Genomic DNA, 20,271 nt, shown 5'->3' with positions numbered 1-20,271 from the left:
ATTCACGCTAAAGAAACTAAAAAAAACCAGACTGTTTGTATATTAACTTACAGTGAGAGATATAATAAACCAAGGCATTGGAATTCTCTTGTCAGCAGCTCAGGAAATCTCCTCACCGTTCAGCTGGCCAGCTGATTCCTAGTTCTTTTCTTCTTTTGTGTGCCATACAGATCATGGTCCTGCACTTGGAAGTGATTGCTTTGTTACTTGTCAGATTTTTTTAGAAATTCTCTGGTCTAGGCTGAACATCGTTGTGAATTTAGTTTCCATCAGTAATACATTGATATGTCTTCTCCTGACTGGAAGTTACGTCTTCAGATGACTACCTCAATGTAGTAAATACTGCATTTACTGTCTTTTTATTTCAGAAGGTGACATTTTTCTGACCTTGTCCTGAAATTCTTGGGGTGCTGTACGGTAGGCCTGGCTACGCTATCACACCCTAGATTCTAAAGTAGACGACTTGCTGTTCCCTAATTACATCCCTCCCCTGTAATGACTTTGTTTTTTCCTCATGCCTGTTCCTCTGTCTGGATTGTTGAAATCCTACCACTTGGTGAAGTTCTGTTTTGAATGTCCCCTTTCTTGATTCTTCAAACCTGATGTGCTCTTCCTCCTTTGAATTACAACCCTTTTCTGTGGCTCTGTCTTATCCCACTCTATATTAAGGTTACTTGTTTTATCTTCCCTCTGAGGGCAGCTTCAGGTGCTGTGTATCACTTGTCTTTTGTTTGCCTGCGGTTCCTGGTATACTTAGTAGGTGCTCAGAAATTGCTTACTGAATTGAATTAAATGAAATTTTCCTTTAACTCTAGGCCAGTTCTCAGAATGCCAACATCAGCATCACCTGTGCAACTTGTTAGACATACTAATTCTTGGTCCCCACTCCAGACCTGCTGGCTCAGACACTCTGGGGTTGGGTACCAGCCATCAGGTGTTTAACAAGCCCTGTGTGTCAAGCTTGAGAACTATTGCTGTGGTCTTTCTAAACAGACATTATCCAACCTCTTTTTCAAGAGCTGGGTCTTCCATTGATAGGAAATATGGTGATTTTCAGATTGTGCTCAGGTGAGCCATGGGAATTCTATGGTGGTGCCTTGGTGCAGGGTCGGGGGAGAACTTGGGATCTAGATTCCCTACCTCATTTTTGGCCACAGCAACTTGCTTTTAGCTTTTTTTTATGCACTAGTATGCCATGTCAACATTCCTTGCACCAGGGTTCCATATGGAAAAAAGTCTGAAAATTACTGATCTAAATTAGAGGTCATCAAACTACAGTCCTTTTTGTAAATAAAGTTTGATTGGAACACCGCCATATCCATTTGCTTACACATTGCCTATGGCTGTTTCCATGCTACAATGGCAGAGTTGAGTAGTATGAGTAGTGCTCATGACCCACAAACCTCAAATATTTACTCTCTGGCCCTTTAAGAAAAAGCTTGCTAATCCCTGCTCTAAATCAATCAGAACCTTGCGGTAAGGAGCAGAAACATCCCTGGCTATCACTAAGCCCATAACCATTATGCTACAGAAGAAAAATCACCTCATGTCTTCTAGAAAATGAGGACATGGTCAAAGAGTGTTTACAGTGGACAAAAAGATGTGAAGGTTAATGAGAGCAAATTTTCTTAGTTATCTCATTTGCTCCTGAAATCCTGAATATATTCTAGGAAATTAAACTCATTACTATTCACAGGTGTTTTGTGTTACATTCGACTTAAAGAAGGATAATGTGAAGTACTTAAAGATAGCCATTAAGAAGCTAATATAAAAATTCTTTTCATTAAAACTTTTAGTCATTTCGGAAAATTTTTTATGGGGCATTTTCACAATTTTAAGAAAGGTTTGAAGAGTTTTTTCTAAACCAACTATGTGTGTCACCATCTTTTGTAATTATTGAATCTGTTAGGAGACTAAATGCATACATTTATGTTTGCTCACTATCCTAGAACCCATCTGTAATGAAGGAAGTGACATACTGACCCTCTTCTGAATTTTAGTTCTGATGGTTCTTCATTTAGAGCTGCCCTTGGGTGTCAGTTTTTAAATTGTCAGGGGAGGTCAACCAAAAGCTGCAGAAAGATTTATCATTTGTCATTATGCAATAGAGATTTTAATGGAAAAGATCACCTTGCCATACAGGTACGTTCTGGTGCTTCTGGCCATGAAGTAAAATCTATGGGAAAGACCTACATGAAGCCTTGGAGAAAGAATTTAAGCCAGAAATGTTATTGTCTCCATGGAGCCCACAAATTGTGTGTATCTACGGGGTAGGGTGGGGTCCTGCCTTCTTAGCTGTGCTACAGCTATTGACCTGCTGTTTTTAGTGGTCTCCAGCCATCTCAGTGGCCAGAAAGTCAATTAGAGAAACCACAAATTGCAAGCTTTCATCTACTTCACCTATTTTTAGGCTTTCTAGTTTTAATGGGCTATTTGTTCATGAATAATTTAGTTTCTTCCGGGAGATGCATGTTAATGAGACCTCAGTCAATGGCTTTAAATATTGAGTGCTGGTAAAAACTTATTGCTTATGATACTACTTTTGAAATTACTTCACAACTAATATAGCTGTGGGAAATATAAAAGAAGGAGTCTGCGGTATGACCAGCCTGTCCGAGAGATGTTCTTATTACTTGGCTTGAGAAACCTGTCCCTCCTGTCTGGGTAACTTTTGTAGAAACATTAAAGTGTGTATTAGCGGGGAAAGTCTACATTTTTGGAGTCTGTGTACTATCTACCCATCAACATCAGTGCTCTTCAAACTGGGGACGTATACATTACTGGGGCTGTGTGAGATGACCACTGTGGAATGAGAAGAACATAATAGAATGTCATTATTTAAAAAAAAATTTTTTTTAAAGTTTGTTCATCTTTGAAAGAGACAGAGAGAGCAGGCGAGCGTGAGTGGGGGAGGGGCAGAGAGAGAGGAAGACACAGAATCCAAAGCAGACTGCAGGCTCTGAGCTGTCTGCACAGAGCCTGATGCGGGGGGGGGGGGGGGGGGGGGGGGGGGTGTCAAACCCATAAACCGTGAGATCATGACCTGAGCTGAAGTCGGACACGTAACCAACTGAGCCACCCAGGCACCCCTATATTGTCAGTATTTTAATTTAATTTCAAAATTCCTACCTTTTGTATGTCTTCTATAAAGTCCTATTAGTACCATAGTATCTATAAACAAAAATGCTTCTCATGGGCATGTTGTTTCAGAAATTTCCCATGACAGATGTGCACAACCAGAAAAGTTGAGACCATTGTTGTACACACTAGGTGTTAGGTTTTATGTGGTAATTAAATTCTGTAGACAAGTGGGTGTTATTAGAAGATTTTGGTAAGCAAGGACGTATTTCAGGTCTTAAGTTTCCTATTCAGTTTATCTGAATTTCAGTCAAAAGGGTAAAACCGAAACTACATTTATTCATATTTTTGTGTATCTATAAATCTTCTCCTTTTCCCCCAGCAATGTCAGTGTCTTCCAAGTCATGTCTTCCCTTCAGTCCTTAGCTAGTCATTTGCGTAAAGCGTCCACAGTGCTTTATGGTTCCTCAGTTTGTTTGCTTTTGTTTTGTGTAGCTTCTGGGGCCTTGTCGAAGTTAACTCATGGATTGAAAGATGAATCACTGGCTTATATCTATCATTGCCAAAATCATTATTTTTGTCCAATTGGCTTCGAAGCAACCCCTGTTAAAGCTAATAAAGCATTCAGGTAAGGATTTCCATATTTTATGTGGATAACTCACTGAGAGAAGCATTTCCATATTTTATGTGGGTAACTCACCAAAAAAAGAAAGCATTTAGGAAATATTTAGTCACTCAGAAATTGGAAGCCTTGATTATTTCTTTCATTTGCATCAAGTTAGACTATGCTCTAAATATTTAGCTAGTTCTTTTGCAGAATTGCATTTGGTTAATTGGGCTTTTTACATTATCCACTTAGATGCTGTTGTTCAGACTCGTGCAATGAAAGACATCTGAAAAACCACTTTTATCTTTATTACAAAATGATTGCAAAGGACTTCACGTATTATGTCACTGTGTTTTCATCCATTGTTCACATGGAAAATGAGTTAGGGGATCTTGTGTCAAAAAGTTGTCCCAACTGAGCACATTAAGAAGCATCTTCTTTCCTCCTAGTGAAAAATGTGGAATTTATCAGTGTTGTCCTGGGTGGGTAGCATCGGTCATTGAGGAGGAGGAGAGGGCAGCCCTCTTCTTTTGGTGAAGGCTGAAGGTCAGGCAGGGAGAACATGGCTTCCTCATCTGGGGATAGGTTGGGTTCTTTGAGGCTGGAGGCCATGCAAGCATGAGTCCCTCTCAAGGCACTGTGGGGTTGGGGGATGCTGGGGCAGTATCCTGAGATCTGGGAGAACCAGGAAGCTGGACATTATAATTTTGTGAATGAGGAACAAGAGGGAAAGTACTTGATCTCTCCAAATCCTAAAATGTTTTATTCATCTCTCTGGAGGTGAGGTATATTGTTTCTTCTATGGTTTCATCCTGAGGCTTCACCTTACTCCAGACATCTATCAAACATAAAACATGAAAAAGTAGGTAGTCCAACTTTGTACCCATTAGGGGAGAGTTCCATACCTCTGCCTGTACCTAAGCATCACCTGAGATGCCTTTACAACTGTGCAAATCCCTCTAGATCTACTTGAATTTCCCGGAGTCGGATTTAGGCATCTGACTTTAGGGTTTCATTTTTAGGATGCCTTTTGAAAATTTCTAAATGCACAGTGAAAGGAGACGAGTAGCTGAAGAATGCTTGTAGGATGCTAGGATTTTTTCTCTTTTTTTTAGATTCTAAGAGGTGGTATATTTCATTTTTTTTCTTTTTTTTTTTTATCCCTAGATTTTATAATTGAGATCAAGACCTAAGTTTTATTTGTACTTTCTCTTTAATGGTCTTAAGAAGTTTGTTCAAGCTTAAACTCCAATTATCTATTCTAGTATTAATGAATGTCATCTTTGAATAACTTTAGTATATTTTTTATTAACATAGTGGAAGCAATATTTTCAAGGGAGTGAATGACCTTTATTAAGCCTACTTTTAATCTGTTTTATATTTAGCAGGGGTCCCCTCTCACCACAAGAAGTAGAGTATTGGATCTTAATTGGAGAATCAAGTAGAAAACATCCTGCTATTCACTGTAAAAAGTATGTTAACTTCCCTTATTCTCTTTAATTTAGGTAAGATTTACATATAGTGAAATGCACAGATCTTAATTGTATAATTAGGTGGAGTTTGATAAATGAATATACCTGTGTAATCATCACTGCAATCAAGATATGGAACATTTTCATTGTATTGAAAGTACCCTCATTCTCCTTTCCTGTCAGTCCCCATAGACAGCCTCTGCTCTGTCATGATGGGTTGCTTTGCATGTTCTTGAAATTCATGTAAATGGAGTCATAAAATATTCTTTCTTATCTGGCTTCTATCATTTAAGTAACCTTGTGAGATTCATCTACTTTGTCATGCATATCATGATTTTTTTTTTTTTTTTTTTTTTTTTTACTGCTGAGTGGTATTAACTAGTGTAAGTGTACCACGATTTTTTATCCATTTTTCTGTTGATCACCATTTGGATTATTTTGAGTTTGGTCTTATGTGGGTAAAGCTATTAGGAACGCTAATGTTTACATCGTTAGAAAATTTCTAGGTAACAGCTTCACTGAGATAAAATTCACATACCATAAGGTTCACCCTTTTAAAAATGTATACAATTCAGTGGATTTTAGTATATTCAGAGTTGAGCATCAACCACCATGATCTAATTCTAGGAACTAAAACCCCATACCCATTAGCAGTCACTCCCCAGCCCCCTCCCCTCACTCCCTGGCAACACTGATCTACTTTCTATCTCTGTGCATTTGCCTGATACGGACATTTCCTATAAATGGAATCATATAATATGTGGACTTTCGTATCTTTTTTCACTTAGAGTAATGTTTTCAGTGTTCATCTGTGTTGTGGCATAGACCAGAACTTCATTCCTTGATATGGCCAAATAATTTTCTGCTGTATGGATCTGCCACATTTTATTGTGCAAGTTTTTGGAGGACATGTTTATATGTTTTCTTCCTCTTGGATAGGTATCTAGGATTGGGGTTGCTGATTATAGGATAGCTGTGTATTTAAGAAGCTGGGAGAAAGTTCTCCAGTGGGGTTATGCCATTTTATACTCCTACAGGCAATGTATGGAGAACCCAGCTTTTCTTCATATCTTCTCCAATATGTGATATTGTTATTTTGTTTTTTTTTTTTTACTTTTTTTTTTTTATTTTCCTGGCTTTATTGAGTTGTAATACACAAATACAATGTATATATTTAAAGTGTACCGTGTGCTGATTTGATCTACATTTTGTGAAATGGTTGCCACAATCAAGTGTCAATTAACATATCTATCAGCTCACGTAGTTACCTTTTCTGCCTATATGTGGTGAGAACACTTAAGATCTGCTCTCAGCAAGTTTCAAGTGTACCATACGGTATTATTAACTGTAGCCATTATGCTGTACAGATCCATAAGTTTGTTATGTTTTTTGATGGTATTGCAAATCGATACCATTTGCAATAAAAAATTTGTCTGTTTTCCACTTTTATTGAGACATAATTGACACACATTGCTATATAAGTTAATGGTGTAGAGCATGATGGTTTGATTTACATATATTGTGAAATGATGACTACAGTAGGTTAACGAAAGAATTCTCCTTGTGATGAGCACTCTTAGGATCTACTCTCTTAACAACTTCCCTGTATGTCACACAGCAGTGTTCGCTATAATCACCATGTTGTATATTACATCCCTAGTACTTATTTATCCTATAACTGGAAGTTTGTACCTCTTGGCACCTTCCTTTAAAAAATTTCACTTCTGAATTAGTTTCTGGTAGTGTACAAAAATGCAATCTATTTTTCTACATAGCCCTTGAATCTTGCGTTTTTATCAGACTCACTCACAATTCCAGTAATAGTTTTATAATCCAAAGTAATTTGTAATTGCTTTGTGTTTTCTATACAATCAATCATGTTATCTGTGAATAAACACATGTTAACTTTGAAATCTTTTGAAAACTCAACTCTAATTGAAAAGGAAATATGGGCTGTTTCTACTCTAGCCTGCAGGATGTCATTTAACGGGTTGATAAATATGTATTTCATAATGAAAGTAGCCATTTTTTGAACTGAGAATCTTGGCAATAGTTGGTTAAGCAGACTTGTCATAAAAAAAGAATTAGGGCTTAGGATGTGGAACAATCTTGTTATGAAAGAATTATCGTTATGGTAATATTGTAGCAAATTGCTCATGTGAAAAGTTCCATTACAGTGGTATTTTGTACTTAGAGAAAAGTGTGCTTTATCCTTCCTTTTTCACTATAGGTGGGCAGATATTGTTACTGATCTCAACACTCAAAATCCAGAATATCTAGATATCCGACACTTAGAGAGGGGGCTGCAGTATCGAAAAACAAAGAAGGTAAGAACACCATTGTATCTGAAGATATTTCCCAAGCTGACAAAAGGCACTGTTTTACTCAGTACTCCTTAGGTTGTAAATAATAGAAATCCAGTTCAGATTATCTCAGATAGAAGAGTGAAAATTATGTTCAGGAAAGAGGGGTATCTTTAGAATGAAAACACAAGGAGGATAGCCCGGAATCAGAAGGGACTGGTACCTGGTAAAAGAATGGTGGCAGGGGCCAAGTAGCTTCTCTGTCTCATTCTTCTGGGAGTTATATGTTGTTCTTATCTGTCTGAATATTTACTTTCTGAAGATCAAGAACTTCAGCTTATGTCTCCCTTTCAGGTGAGCAGTCTAGATAAGCTGAGAGTGGCCTGCCCAGGCCCAGTCCCATAGTTTTGGCCCAGCTTGGGTCAGGTGTTCACTTCTGAGCCAAATGAACTGTGGCCATGAAGCAGAGTCATGTGTACAAACAAGGAGGCTTGGGGAGGTTCTCAGTGAAAGTAGATTCTGTGGATTGAGTTGACATTCCACTGATATGGTCCTACTAACATCAAGAACATATAGGAGACAGGAAGAGGAATGATCTTGGTGTTTGGATTGGGCAGATGGGGAAGCAGCAGTGTGTGTGACCAGTGGAGAGTCATATGGGTGGTGGGGGCGTTGTTTTGGCTCCTGTGGGCATTGTTATATTTTTGTAAAGGCAGCTGGTCAAGAATGATGCAGGATAAGGTGATCTGATGATATCTGAAAAGCGTAAGTACTGTTTTGAGGCAGGTGAAGGGGGAAAAATAAGGCAATTCATAGGAACCCACATTATTAGTATAATTAATTTCCTTTCACTTTCTTAACTTTTTTTTTTTTTTTTTCTTCTCAGGTTGGGGGAAATTTGCATTGCATCATAGCATTCCAGAGACTTAATTGGCAACGATTTGGCCTTTGGAACTTTCCATTTGGAACCATTAGACAAGAATCACAACCTCCAACACATGCCCAGGGAATAGCCAAATCTGAGAGTGAAGATAATATCTCCAAGAAGCAGCATGGGCGCCTGGGCCGGTCTTTCAGTGCTAGTTTCCATCAGGACTCGGCATGGAAAAAGATGTCCAGTATCCATGAGAGAAGGAACAGTGGTTACCAGGGTTACAGTGATTATGATGGGAATGACTGACCATGTTGGGTACTGAACAACTTGTGTTATAAACACGACTGCTCTATACAAGACTGCATTAAGACAGTAGAAGGTTTTATTAAGTCTACACTAAATAGGAACAGAGCTTGTGGTACAAAATATAACCTTGTAGTTCTCCAGTAAATAAGCTTGTATATGATTATGATGGGTGATTTCAGATATAGAAGCAGGTAAGCACAGATTATTGTCCTTTTATAAGAGTATATAAACATTATGGACAATTTCACAAAATCCAATAAAATTACATATAAACAAATCAAACACAAATTCACTTAATAGCATCATGATTTGAAATACTTAAGCATGAAGTGGTTTCTTATAACTCGATCACCACACATTTGTTGCAGATAGTTTTATTCCTAAACTCAAGATAAAAGGTACCATCTGCCCTTTTAAAGAAAATTGGGGCTGTTGATTTCTAGCTTTCTCTCATGGTTAAAGCTCATTTAAAATTATTTAGCGAGTCTAGAATTCTTTTACTTGCAAGCAGCATCTTGCCTGCCTCATTTGTTTCCTGACTAACTTTTTCAGGATCCTCAATAAAGAGGCAAAGTGAAGACTCAAGAAACTGATCTTTTCTATTGGTGCATTGATTCGGGATATTCTTGGCTTTCTTGACTTGGTATGTTACCATCCAATATTGACAAGATCTTCAGGCCTTGAAAGACTTCTGTCTACAGTGAACCTTGTTTTGGGATAGAATAAAAGAAAAGTGGAATTCAAAGTTTCTATATCCAAGGTAATCTGTGAAATGAGATCTTCCAATATTTGACTGGTCCCTGAGTGTGGAGTCCTATGTTGTTAACAGCATTAAAGATGCATTAGGAATGCCATTGCCACTCAGAGGACAAATATCCATATTCCCAACTCTGAGCTGCTTCCTTTTTTAAGTCATACAATTAGCTGTTTGTAGTGAGTGTTAAATAGTTCAGAAAGAGTGGATTTCATGTATTTCAGCTCCTCTCTAGTTGATGTCAATTTTTCTTCTGCTGTCAGCCTGTGACATGTTCTTTCATTTCAGGGGCTGTTCATGACTCAAATCAGTAACTTGATTATTACAAGGTGCTGAATATGTTGGTAACCATATTGCAATACACCTCAAGGAGAGGGTTCAGATTTTTATTTTTAAAATATTTTCATTTTCTTCTCTTTTGAATTTTATATCCATTTATCCACTCAGACATGCCTAGCCTACAGACAGGGATATATATTGTGAAATGGTCATTTTTCTGAAGAGAATATTTTGCGTGAAATGCAAAGGACTGAGAGATTTGTAGGTTGTTGATTTTGTTACTTCACACTGGAACTTTTAAGAAGTTTTCATCAAATAAAGTTTTGTTTTCTACTTTTAATAATGTGAATATTGTGAACCTTTTTTTTACATAGGGAGTACCCTTGGAATTTGGTTTGAAGCCCGTGACAATTCCGCCTAAGTAGATAAGAAACCATCTTATATCTGATTTTTATAATCAATGAAACAATATACGTTATGACTATAATTTTAGATTCCTGTAAGACTACATAATAGGAAGTAGAAAATTTAATTATATAAGCTTGAACCAAACAAAGTTGTCATTTTTGTAGGTCAAACATGGTTGAATATCAGCAGTTTCACTGAGTTTAATGAAATATTTAAGAGAAGAGGTAGATAGGAGGAACCAAGAGGAAAGGAGACAAATGCAACATGGAGAATACAGTAACACCTAGGAAAAGAGGATGAGTTTATACAGATTGCCTATTGGCCATAAATAATTTTAGAAAAGTCTTGATATATAGGATTACTTAATAACTTGATATACAAGTTTGGCAGTTATTAAGAGCATAGTAAGGTTTACAGAGACTAATTTTCCAAAAACTATATGCAAGTTACTGCACACTTCTCTTTCAAGATTAGTAACACTCCTGTCCTATTTGATTTATTGGTCATCTCTTCCTAGGAGTCTCCATAGAAGCACTGAAGGCTCAAATACTGGCTCTATACTTGCTAGCTGTATCACGTAGGGGAAGTTAAGATGAATATTTCTGTGTTTATTTCCTCATTGGTAATATGGGGATAATATCATCTATTTTACAAATTGTTTTGAAGAATAAATAAGTTAATGCACGTACAGTGTTTGGAACAGTGATTTTATAGATAGTCCTTGCTATCATTTCTCCAAATGATGTGTATTTTACTGCTCAGAATGTTGATAGTGAGCCCTGTAAGCAGCATCTAAAGGAGCCAATTCACTGTAAATCGAATATACATCCCTTAGTTCCTGTTCCTTCAAAAGAATATTTTGTACTCAAGAAATGTTGCTCTGGTTTTAAAAGCACTTCTAATACTCAAATGCCTTCATTGGCTATTTGTTTTTACTCAGCTCTTAGGCATAAAAAATGTTCATTTAGATCAAATCCTGAAACTGTTCCTTTCCCTACTACTGTGTCCCATCTTTAGGCCAAGCTGGTGCAGCAGCAAAAACACTTCCAAATTTTCCTTTTCCCAGACACCTAACAGAGCTCAGGCAAGTTGCTCTGTGAGCCATCACAGTTTGTACATTAGTTTTACCCGTAGCATATTCTCCTTCAACCATTAATTTAACACACTAATTTTATTTTAAATTCTTTTTTTAAGTTTATTTGTTTTGAGAGAGAGTGCGCGTGCACATGCATGAGTGGGGGAGGAGTGGAGAGAGAGAGGGAGAGAGAACCCCAGCAGGCTCCACGTGGGTCCCGGGCTGGGTCCATTTCAGGAACTATGAGATCATGACCTGAGCCATGATCGAGTTGGACACTTAACCGACTGAGCTACCCAGGCCCCCCTCAACAAACTAATTTGAGCACTATGACCCCTTAGGTGTTTCATATTAAATCACTGACCTCAGAACGACCCCAGGGAGGTGGCATCTCCACTTTATTCAGACTCTCATTGGTGAAGAAACTTGCTTAGGATCATATGGTGTCTTCTACCATACAGAATGGGTGGCTTAAATAACACATTTATTTTCTCACAGTTCTGGAGGCTGGAAGTCCAAGATCAAGGTGTTGACAGGTTTGGTTTTTCCCGAGCCTTTCTCTTTGGCGTGCGGATGGCCACCTCCTAGCTGTGTCCTCACATGGTCCCTCCCCAGTGTGCACATCCCTGGTGTCTCTCTCTGTGTGCCCCAAATTTCCTCTGATAAGGACGCCAGTCAGATTGGATTAGCTTTACCCTCACAGCCTCATTTTAACTTAGTCACCTTTAAAAGGCCCCATCTCCAAATAGAGTCACATTCTGAGGTGCTGGCTGGGGTTTAGGGCTTTAACATCCAAATTTTAGAGGTGCACACAACTCAGCCCACAAACACAGGGCTATTGTGTGGCTCAGTCAGGATTTGGACCAAAGGCTGCCTGGCTTGCAGGGAAATTCTCTTTCAGGGGGTGCACGATGTACTGGAGAGCTTTAGATTAGAGGCCGACAGAGGTCATTTGGGGGTATTTATGGAATCCCTAAGTGTTGGGAGTGGGGCTCTAACAGTCAACAAGATAATTCTTGGTTTCAATAAGTTTATAATCTACGTTGCAGGTGGGGAGAGGGGGGAACAAAAATGGAATAGGCAATTATATTAACCTCTGTAAAATACAAGTAGGAACAATTTGTGGGGATTATTCCACACATGGAGGAAATGCAAAAAAAAACCAAAAAAACAACACTTTGGGAAGTGGTTTTGCTAAAAACCAATTTTTGATAGTTTTGTCCTAAAGTTGGTATTAAGAGTTTGCAGAAGTGGCGGCCGGTGGGGGGCGGGGGGGGGGGATGGTACGGAAAAACCACATGGAAATCAATGACCTCAGAGCACAGTTCCAACATCTGGCTGCGACAGAACGCCAGCGTGGAGCAAGCTCGGGAATGACAAGACGCAAACACGGAGGCTGCACCACCCCCTCGCTTCCGGAAGGAAAAGGGCGCAGCGACTATACGTAGGGCTGTGAGGCGGGACTTCCGCCCTGAGCAGCTATTAAATGGAAGCGGAGACCGGTCTGCCCAACCCATTTTGTGTGGATTTACGCGTTAACTCTACGGGACAGTCGGTGTTGGGGGACCCCCTGGCTGTTTGGTCTGCGTACTCCCCTCACTGGTCTTCCGCTAAGAGGGCACACATTTGGGCCAAACCTTAGGAGAGCGGAGGACTGGCGCCTCCCTGACGCCGGCCATTCTCTGGGCTCCCGCCTTTCTTCCGTGAGGCACTGTCAGCCGCCAGGAAGTGCCGTTTTCGCCGGTGCCGGTTTTCCCTGGAAACCCTGTATTATTTTCCACCTTCCCTGGGTGGGAGCAGGGGGAGCCCCGCCCGGGCCCCTGCGGTGGTGCAGGCTGTGGTAGGATCGGAATAGAAGGTCTCCCGCGACCCCGCCGCCGAGTGTCGCTGGAGGCCTCATGGGGGTCCAGGGGCTCTGGAAGCTGCTGGAGTGCTCCGGGCGGCAAGTGAGCCCGGAGACGCTGGAAGGGAAGATCCTCGCCGTGGGTATCCTTAACGCATCGTCGGTTCTCGGGGTGCAGGGACCCGCGTCAGGCAGTTACTCCCGGCTCCCTTTTTTTGGGCCCAGCGTGGTGTTGGCAGGGCGACGGTCTCCCGCGGGGGTAGCAGTGGCATCTCCTTCGCGACGTTTTTTTCTCAAGTGTCTGCTTTCCCCCGCTTTGCAGGAGTGCCACGCTGGGCTGCAGTCCTCTGGTTTTGTTACTTAGGGGCAGTGCTTTCCTCCTCTCGTCTGCAAAGTGGAGGTAGTAATAGTATCTGCACGCGGGGTTGGTATGAGGAGTAAAGGGGTTATTTAAGTGAAAGCTTAGTTAATATTGTAAAGGTTAAAAGCATCGGTCCGTTTGGTGAGGTCAGCGTGGAGTTAAATGAGGCGGACTTCCTACCGGTAGTGTTGCTCGCGGGTCCGGAGTCCTGGTCCACTGCTCCACTTACGCGTATTAGAGAGAACAAGGATAGTGTGGACAGGTGTTTGACCTTTTTTTCTTTTTCAAAAGTAACTTTTACAATTTTTTATTATGAGTTTTGGACTAGGGAATTCATGTAGTACAACAGTGAAAAGATTTCAAAAGGTACACAGTGGCCTTTTTTTTTTTTTTTTTTTTAAACCTCCCGGCCTCTGTGATAGGCTTTTAAAAGATTGTCGTTTGTGCATATATCTGGCTGGTTTTGTGTGTGTCTTTGAAATTAAGTGTTTTTCTGCTTTATCAAAACCTGTGAATGCTGTTTCTGAAGTTTTGGTCTTTTTATAAGTTAAGCATCCTTCTCTCCCTCCTCCTCCTCCTCCTTCACCTTTGAGTGGCTGTTCTGGAAGCTGGTGGTACCTTGTGCCAGTCCCTAGGTGGGCACAGGAGCTGTAATCTAGGAGGACAAGAGTCCTGCAAATACTTGCTGTCCGCGGTAAATGCAAGAGTATGTGGGAGTCCTGCGGAAGGGGCCACTGAGCGAGGAGCTGTCATTTAGTGTGGAGACAACTTGTACACGATGTGACACTGATAGTTTTTCAAATAAAGTAAGATGATGATTATATTTTCTGCAGTGTGAGTAATCTTGAAATACACCCATAATGAGTTTTGCCTTGCTTAAAAATTTTTGAAGGATACCTTGTATCGGGGAAAGGGAAAGTCTGTTGTTGTTTTAAAGCAACGCGCTATTGCTGCCCTCTAGTGGTTCTTCACTGCTTTCTGAAGATTTTCTTCATAGAACTCTATGGGAAGGAAAGCAGTTTTCGGTGACAGGAACCCTTCAAACTTCAGCAAAGACTTAGGCATTTTATGTGGCAGCCTCTATGAAGAATTGATGATTCGTAAAATCACTGAGCTGACGCATGAAGTTCAGCATTCTGATTTTCTGGGAAAATCAAAGTAAGGAAGGTAAAGCATTTAATTTAGAATTCAGGTGACCTGTGTTTTAGATGACTCGGGAGCTCTTTTGGGACATGAAATAATTTTCATGAGGTTATTAAGTTTGTCTGAAAGAACAAACCATTTAAAGAGGACTATCAATAATCCTCCAGTTATAAATACAAGTATATATATATATATATATATATGTGTGTGTGTGTGTGTGTGTATAAATATATATATGTAAAAAGAATATTTGACTGCTGTCCTATAATTGATTTTGCTTTGTTTCATTTTCTTTTTTTATATTTATTTATTTTTTAATTTACATTCAAGTTAGTTAGCATATAGTGCAACAATGATTTCAGGAGTAGATTCCTTGATGCCCTTTACCCATTTAGCCCCCCACCCCCCCCCCACCCCTCCAGTAACCCTCTGTTTGTTCTCCATATTTAAGAGTCTCTTATGTTTTGTACCCCTCCCTGTTTTTATATTATTTTTGCTTCCCTTTCCTTATGTTCATCTGTTTTATATCTTAAAGTCCTCATATGAGTGAAGTCATATGATTTTTGTCTTTCTCTGACTAATTTCGCTTGCATTAATACCCTCTAGTTTCATCCATGCAGTTGCAAATGGCAAGATTTCATTCTTTTTGATTGCTGAGTAATACTTCATTGTATATATATACACCACATCTTCTTTATCCATTCATCCATCGATGGACATTTGGGCTCTTTCCAGCTTTGTAACATTTTCATGGGAATTCAAATTCAAATACCTGACCTATATTCCAATATTTTTGTCTTCTATGTTAATGAAGAAATTTTCCATGACACATTATGTTCATAATTTACTCTTGGATCTTTAAAATACATTTTTTTAACCATCTGTGGATGAGTGCCTTGTTTATTTATATAATCTAAATGCATCTAATAATAATTAACGGTTTAACTTTTGACTCTTGTGGACCTTAACATTTGTAAACTGCATTTAACTCTGTTAGCAAAATATTATACTCTCTTTAGGCTATACATACTAATGGAGATTAAATCTTAAATCACCTAACAATAGAACTAAAGTAATTTATCTTTTGTTTCAAAATATTATTGGTCCTTTGGGTCTTATCTATGAAATGATTCTGGCTTTGCTGCGGATTTAACTTTTTTCCAGCCCTGGGATGAATTTAATGCTCCTTTTTTTTTAAATAAACTTATTGAAATTAGGCAAGTCAAAATATGCAAATATTTTCAGAATGCCTTATTTTATATAATTTTAAAAAGTAATTTCAAGCTGGAGCTTTCAACCCTAGCTGAGACCACTTAAGATTAATTAAAAAAAAAAAAAAAGATTCATCTCAGTATCTGTGATTTAGAATTTTAGGCATATCTATGAATTAAAAGTTTCCTATCCAGTTTGAAGAGTTGAGAGCCACTGATCTGAAATTAGGTTTTCTCATTGATCATAACATTCAAAATAATGGTTTAAGTAGAAACTTAATACTGTCCAACAGTGTAGCAACCAGAAACAAGCCAGGCAGAAATATTTTATCCAATACAGTATAGGACTAAGTCAACACCAAATCCTACTTCCAAGGTAGATCCTTTATCCTGCCACTTCTTGTCTCCACCATTGCTGTGTGCTTTTACTAGGGATGTTACAATTAGTTTATTCCTCACTCATCCACTGGGGTGATCTTTAAGTCACATTCCGGTGGCTGCACATGCACATCAACTCTGTTGCTCCTTTGGCTCAGATCTTGCCACATTGTCCTTCAGTGGAAGCATGCTTCTTTCTTAGGGCATTCACATTTGCTGTCCCTCTTGTCTCACTGTTCCTCTTGTTCATTCAGGACTCCACTATTTCTTCACATAGGCTTTCCCTAAGTAAAGAGCTACTGATCCCCGCCCCCCTTGTCCTTTTACTCTGCTCTATTTGCTTTTTTTGTATTATATCTATATGTATTATAGTATATCTATAATATATAATATGTATCTATTCATTTTTCTTCTATTTTATTGTTCATCTTCCCCATTGGAGTGCAAATTTCTTGGAGATGGATACCATATCTGTTTTGTTCAGGGCTATGTTTACTGTTCTATCTCAAGATCTTGGGATCTTAGCCTGGCACATAGTAGCACTCAAATATAGGAATGAATATAATAATAGCTTGCTTTCCACTATTTTTTTCATAGTATTTATTAAGTTAATTGTTGATTGGCCTAATTTGTTTTACAGTTATAAATTAGGTAATATACATTCATTTAAATACTTGACTGTTCAACTCATTTAATAGCAAGTATTTGTTGACTCCTATATGTCCTGTGAAAGGGGAGCAGTGCACAAAAACATGGTCTAGACAAGGCATGGAGCCCATGGTTTGGTTTTCCCCTCCACTACATTGTCAACTCTACAAGGGCAAACTCCTTGTTTTGTTCAGTGCTATATCCTCAGTGGGTTTTCTGCCACATAATAAGCAATACGTTTTGAATAGGAGCACATAAGTGGAGGTCTTTGTCTGGGCTGAGGAAGTGACGCATAGACCGGGACCTATGAGTTGGAGATAACTAGGCTAAGAGAGAAACTCAGGCAGAAGAAGGGGCATGTGAGAAGACCCTGGAGGCAGGAAGGGATTACCTTCAAGACGGGCTGAAAGGTGGAATTGATAGGATCTGGTAGTGTTTGGATGAGGGGAGTGTAGGGGATGACATTCAGTGATCTGACTCCAGTGAACAGGTTTCACTGTAATGGGGACGTAAGCAGCCTGGTAGAAAAGACCTGTGTCTAGTTTTGATCATGTGAAGTTGGGAACATCTGTGAGGCATCGGGTAGAGGTGTCATCTAGGCCATCTAGTCTGAGGGTCAGGACAGAGCTCACGTAGGGAGAGGGTGTGGTGTGGGGGTGCTGAGGTGGCCTAGGCAGCCCGTGCAGCAGGAGGAGGGGAGAGGGCCTGAGGGAGAGCACTGCTGAAGCCAGGCTTGAGTGGAGAATTAGAGGAGCTGGCAAGGAGATTGGGAGGGGCAGACCCGGGGATGCATCCCTCTGTCGTGCGGACACGTAGGAAGTAATTTGTAAGAAGCAGTTTTTACAAAGGTTAAATATAAGCAAACTCCAAGAAGATGTAAGTTACTTGTAATTGCAGAAGAGATAACTATTGTTAATATTTTGGTAACTGAACTTCTAGTTTTTTATATTTAACGTATCCTGTATGTTATAAAATGTAATTATGCATTCCGGAGTTTTGTGACCTGTTTTGTCTCCTTTAATATTTTGTGATTGTCTTTCTTATCACTATATATGCTTCTGTAGCTTCCAGTTTTGAGGGCTCTTTGGTATTTCAGCAAATCAGTATATCATAATTTAGCTTAAAGATCTGTTGGAAACCTTTTACATTGTTTTTCATGTTTTTATTACTGTAAACATTCATGAAAGTAACTCTTATTGTAAGTCTATGATGATTTTCTGAGGACTAATGTCTGGAAGAAGTAGTAAAATAGAATGCAAGTTTTTACATTTTTTTGCTATGAATTGCCAAATTGTTCTCCAGAAGAGTTGTGCTAATTTATGAAAATTCTGTAGAGATTATTAGTTTTCTTTAAAGAAGCAATTATTTGCAATTAGATTTTCTAAAAGGACACATCTATTGATGTAAGATTTTAAAATTCAGTATGTGAACAGTAGTAACAAGGGTTCAAATAAAATTAACTGATTTTAGGTAGATTCCATCAGGGCTAAACATTCTCCAATTTCAAATGAATTGTGATGAGTGCTTAGTTTCAATGTTTAGATGATACTGGTTATTGGGAAGTTGAAATTGTGGGGGTGAGGGAAGAAAGTCCAAAATCTTTCCTTTAACAATTCTACCAGATATTAGCATTTGGTTGAACCAGGCACTAAGAGGAGTCCGGGATCGCCATGGGAACTCGATAGAAAATGCTCATCTTCTCACTTTGTTTCATCGGCTCTGCAAACTCTTATTTTTTCGAATTCGTCCTATTTTTGTGTTTGATGGGGATGCTCCACTGTTGAAGAAACAGACTTTGGTAAGAGTCATCTGTTTTTTTTTTTTTTTTTTTTCTTTTTGCATTCTTAGAGAGAAAGAAAAGTTCGGGGCACCTGGGTGGCTCAGTCAGTTGGGTTCTGACTCTTGATTTCAGCTCAAGTCATGACCTCGCAGTTGTGGGATTGGGCCCTTGTGTTAGCCTAGAGCCTGCTTGGGGTCCTCTCTCTGCCCCTCCCTTACTTGTGTATGAACGCATGCTCACTGTCTCTCAGAATAAATAAACATTTAAAAAAGTTCATGTATAATTTTAATTTTCTCTTTATTTTTTATTAAAAGAATTTTTTTTAAATGTTTACTTTTGAGAGACAGAGCATGAGCAGGGTAGGGGCAGAGAGAGAGAGGGAGACACAGAATCTGAAGCAGGCTCCAGGCTCTGAGCTGTCAGCACAGAGCCTGATGTGGGGCTCAAACTCACGAGCCATGAGATCATGACCTGAGCTGAAGTTGGAGGCTTAAGCGACTGAGCCACCCAGGCTTCCCAACACTTTTTCTTTTAAAAAAGGATTATTTGTGAGAGTACCTCCTGGGTGCAATGCTAAAATTCAATTTTTAATAAAACTACTAAAATTCTTACACTTGGGATTTTTCCTTCTAGAGTATCTTTGTAGCTGTTCTATGCATGTTTCAGCTATGCTGCTGAGCGCTACAGAGAACCTGTTGGGGAAATGCTCTGAATCTGAGATCGTGGGTCCCCAGTGTTTAAACACTGATGGGATGTTAGGAATAGGTGGTTTTGTGTGGTGCCAGGTGTGATTAAAGTGGATTATCGAGGAAGGAAATTAGCCAGGATATAAAACAATGATAATGAGTTCCTTCTTTCCTTCCTTCCTTCCTTCCTTCCTTCCTTCCTTCCTTCCTTCCTTCCTTCCTTCCTTCCTTCTTAGAACAAGAGTGGGGAAGGGGAAGAGAGAGACAGAGAGAGAATCCCAAGCAGACTCTGTGTTGTCAGTGCAGAGCCTGACTCTGGGCTTGATCCCATAAACTGTGAGATCATGACCTGAGCCTAACTCAAGAGTTGGATGCTCAACTGACTGAGCCACCCAGGCGCCCCAGGAGTTTCTTTATTCTGAAAGTAGTTTCAAACAATGTTGGAACAAAGGCGTGAACTTTGGAGTAATTGTGTATGCCCCAAATGATAGCACCAATTTGGACATAGGACTTTTATGTGTTGAAAATGCCAGCTCATCACTTCATAATTACATTGGACAGGCATTGTCTAAGTAAGTGAGAATATAGGATAAAAGTAAGGATCTGCAGTAGCTTGGGGATATTTGTTCCCTCAGTAAAAGGTGTAGATTCGCATGTTGCAGTTTTAAATTATCCAGGATACACTGTATCAGGCACTCCTTGGAAGGATTAGACAGGAAAGAACTCCAGAATTTATCTAAAGTAAACAACATCTCCCCAATTCCCCTGCCCCATGATTAAAGGTGTTAGCTAACACTACTGTAGTAATCATTTTGTAATATATAAATGTATCAAATCAACACATTGTACACCTTACACTTCCACAGTGTTACATCTTAATTTAGAAGGGAAGAGAATGTTTTGTGTTTCTTCCTTATATTCTACCGTAAGCATGGAGACTATTCTGTTTTTTCCTACTTGGACATTACTTACAAGATACTTCTCTATAATTTAAGATTTCTTATGATATAATCTTGGATGTTGAGGGACGGGGTGGCATCTGAGTAATGTTATTTTATAAAGGCC

General features: G+C 39.3%; 1 protein-coding gene across 4 annotated transcripts in view; it reads left to right on the top strand.

Moving 5' to 3' along the window:
- The window catches only part of BIVM (basic, immunoglobulin-like variable motif containing), a 79,708-nt gene that overhangs the window by 33,428 nt on the left and 26,009 nt on the right, over window positions 1-20,271 (top strand). For 2 of the 4 annotated variants that reach the window (XM_019443929.2, XM_019443928.2), the window contains exons 7-10: window positions 3,574-3,706; window positions 5,071-5,157; window positions 7,388-7,484; window positions 8,347-10,016. In XM_019443929.2, coding sequence (XP_019299474.2) covers window positions 3,574-3,706; window positions 5,071-5,157; window positions 7,388-7,484; window positions 8,347-8,640 — 611 coding nt within the window. In that variant the 3' untranslated portion in view covers window positions 8,641-10,016. Of the gene's footprint in view, window positions 1-3,573; window positions 3,707-5,070; window positions 5,158-7,387; window positions 7,485-8,346; window positions 10,017-12,619; window positions 13,143-18,362; window positions 18,539-20,271 lie in introns of those variants that run through there. The other 2 variants (XM_053889942.1, XM_053889842.1) reach the window with 2 other exon arrangements.

This window comes from Panthera pardus, unplaced genomic scaffold (genome assembly GCF_024362965.1).
Source record: "Panthera pardus isolate Hobbes unplaced genomic scaffold, ASM2436296v1 HiC_scaffold_1, whole genome shotgun sequence".
Classification (NCBI taxonomy): Eukaryota; Metazoa; Chordata; class Mammalia; order Carnivora; family Felidae; genus Panthera; species Panthera pardus.
The sequence above is the reverse complement of the archived record's forward strand: the minus strand, read 5'-3'. Positions and strand labels throughout refer to the sequence as shown.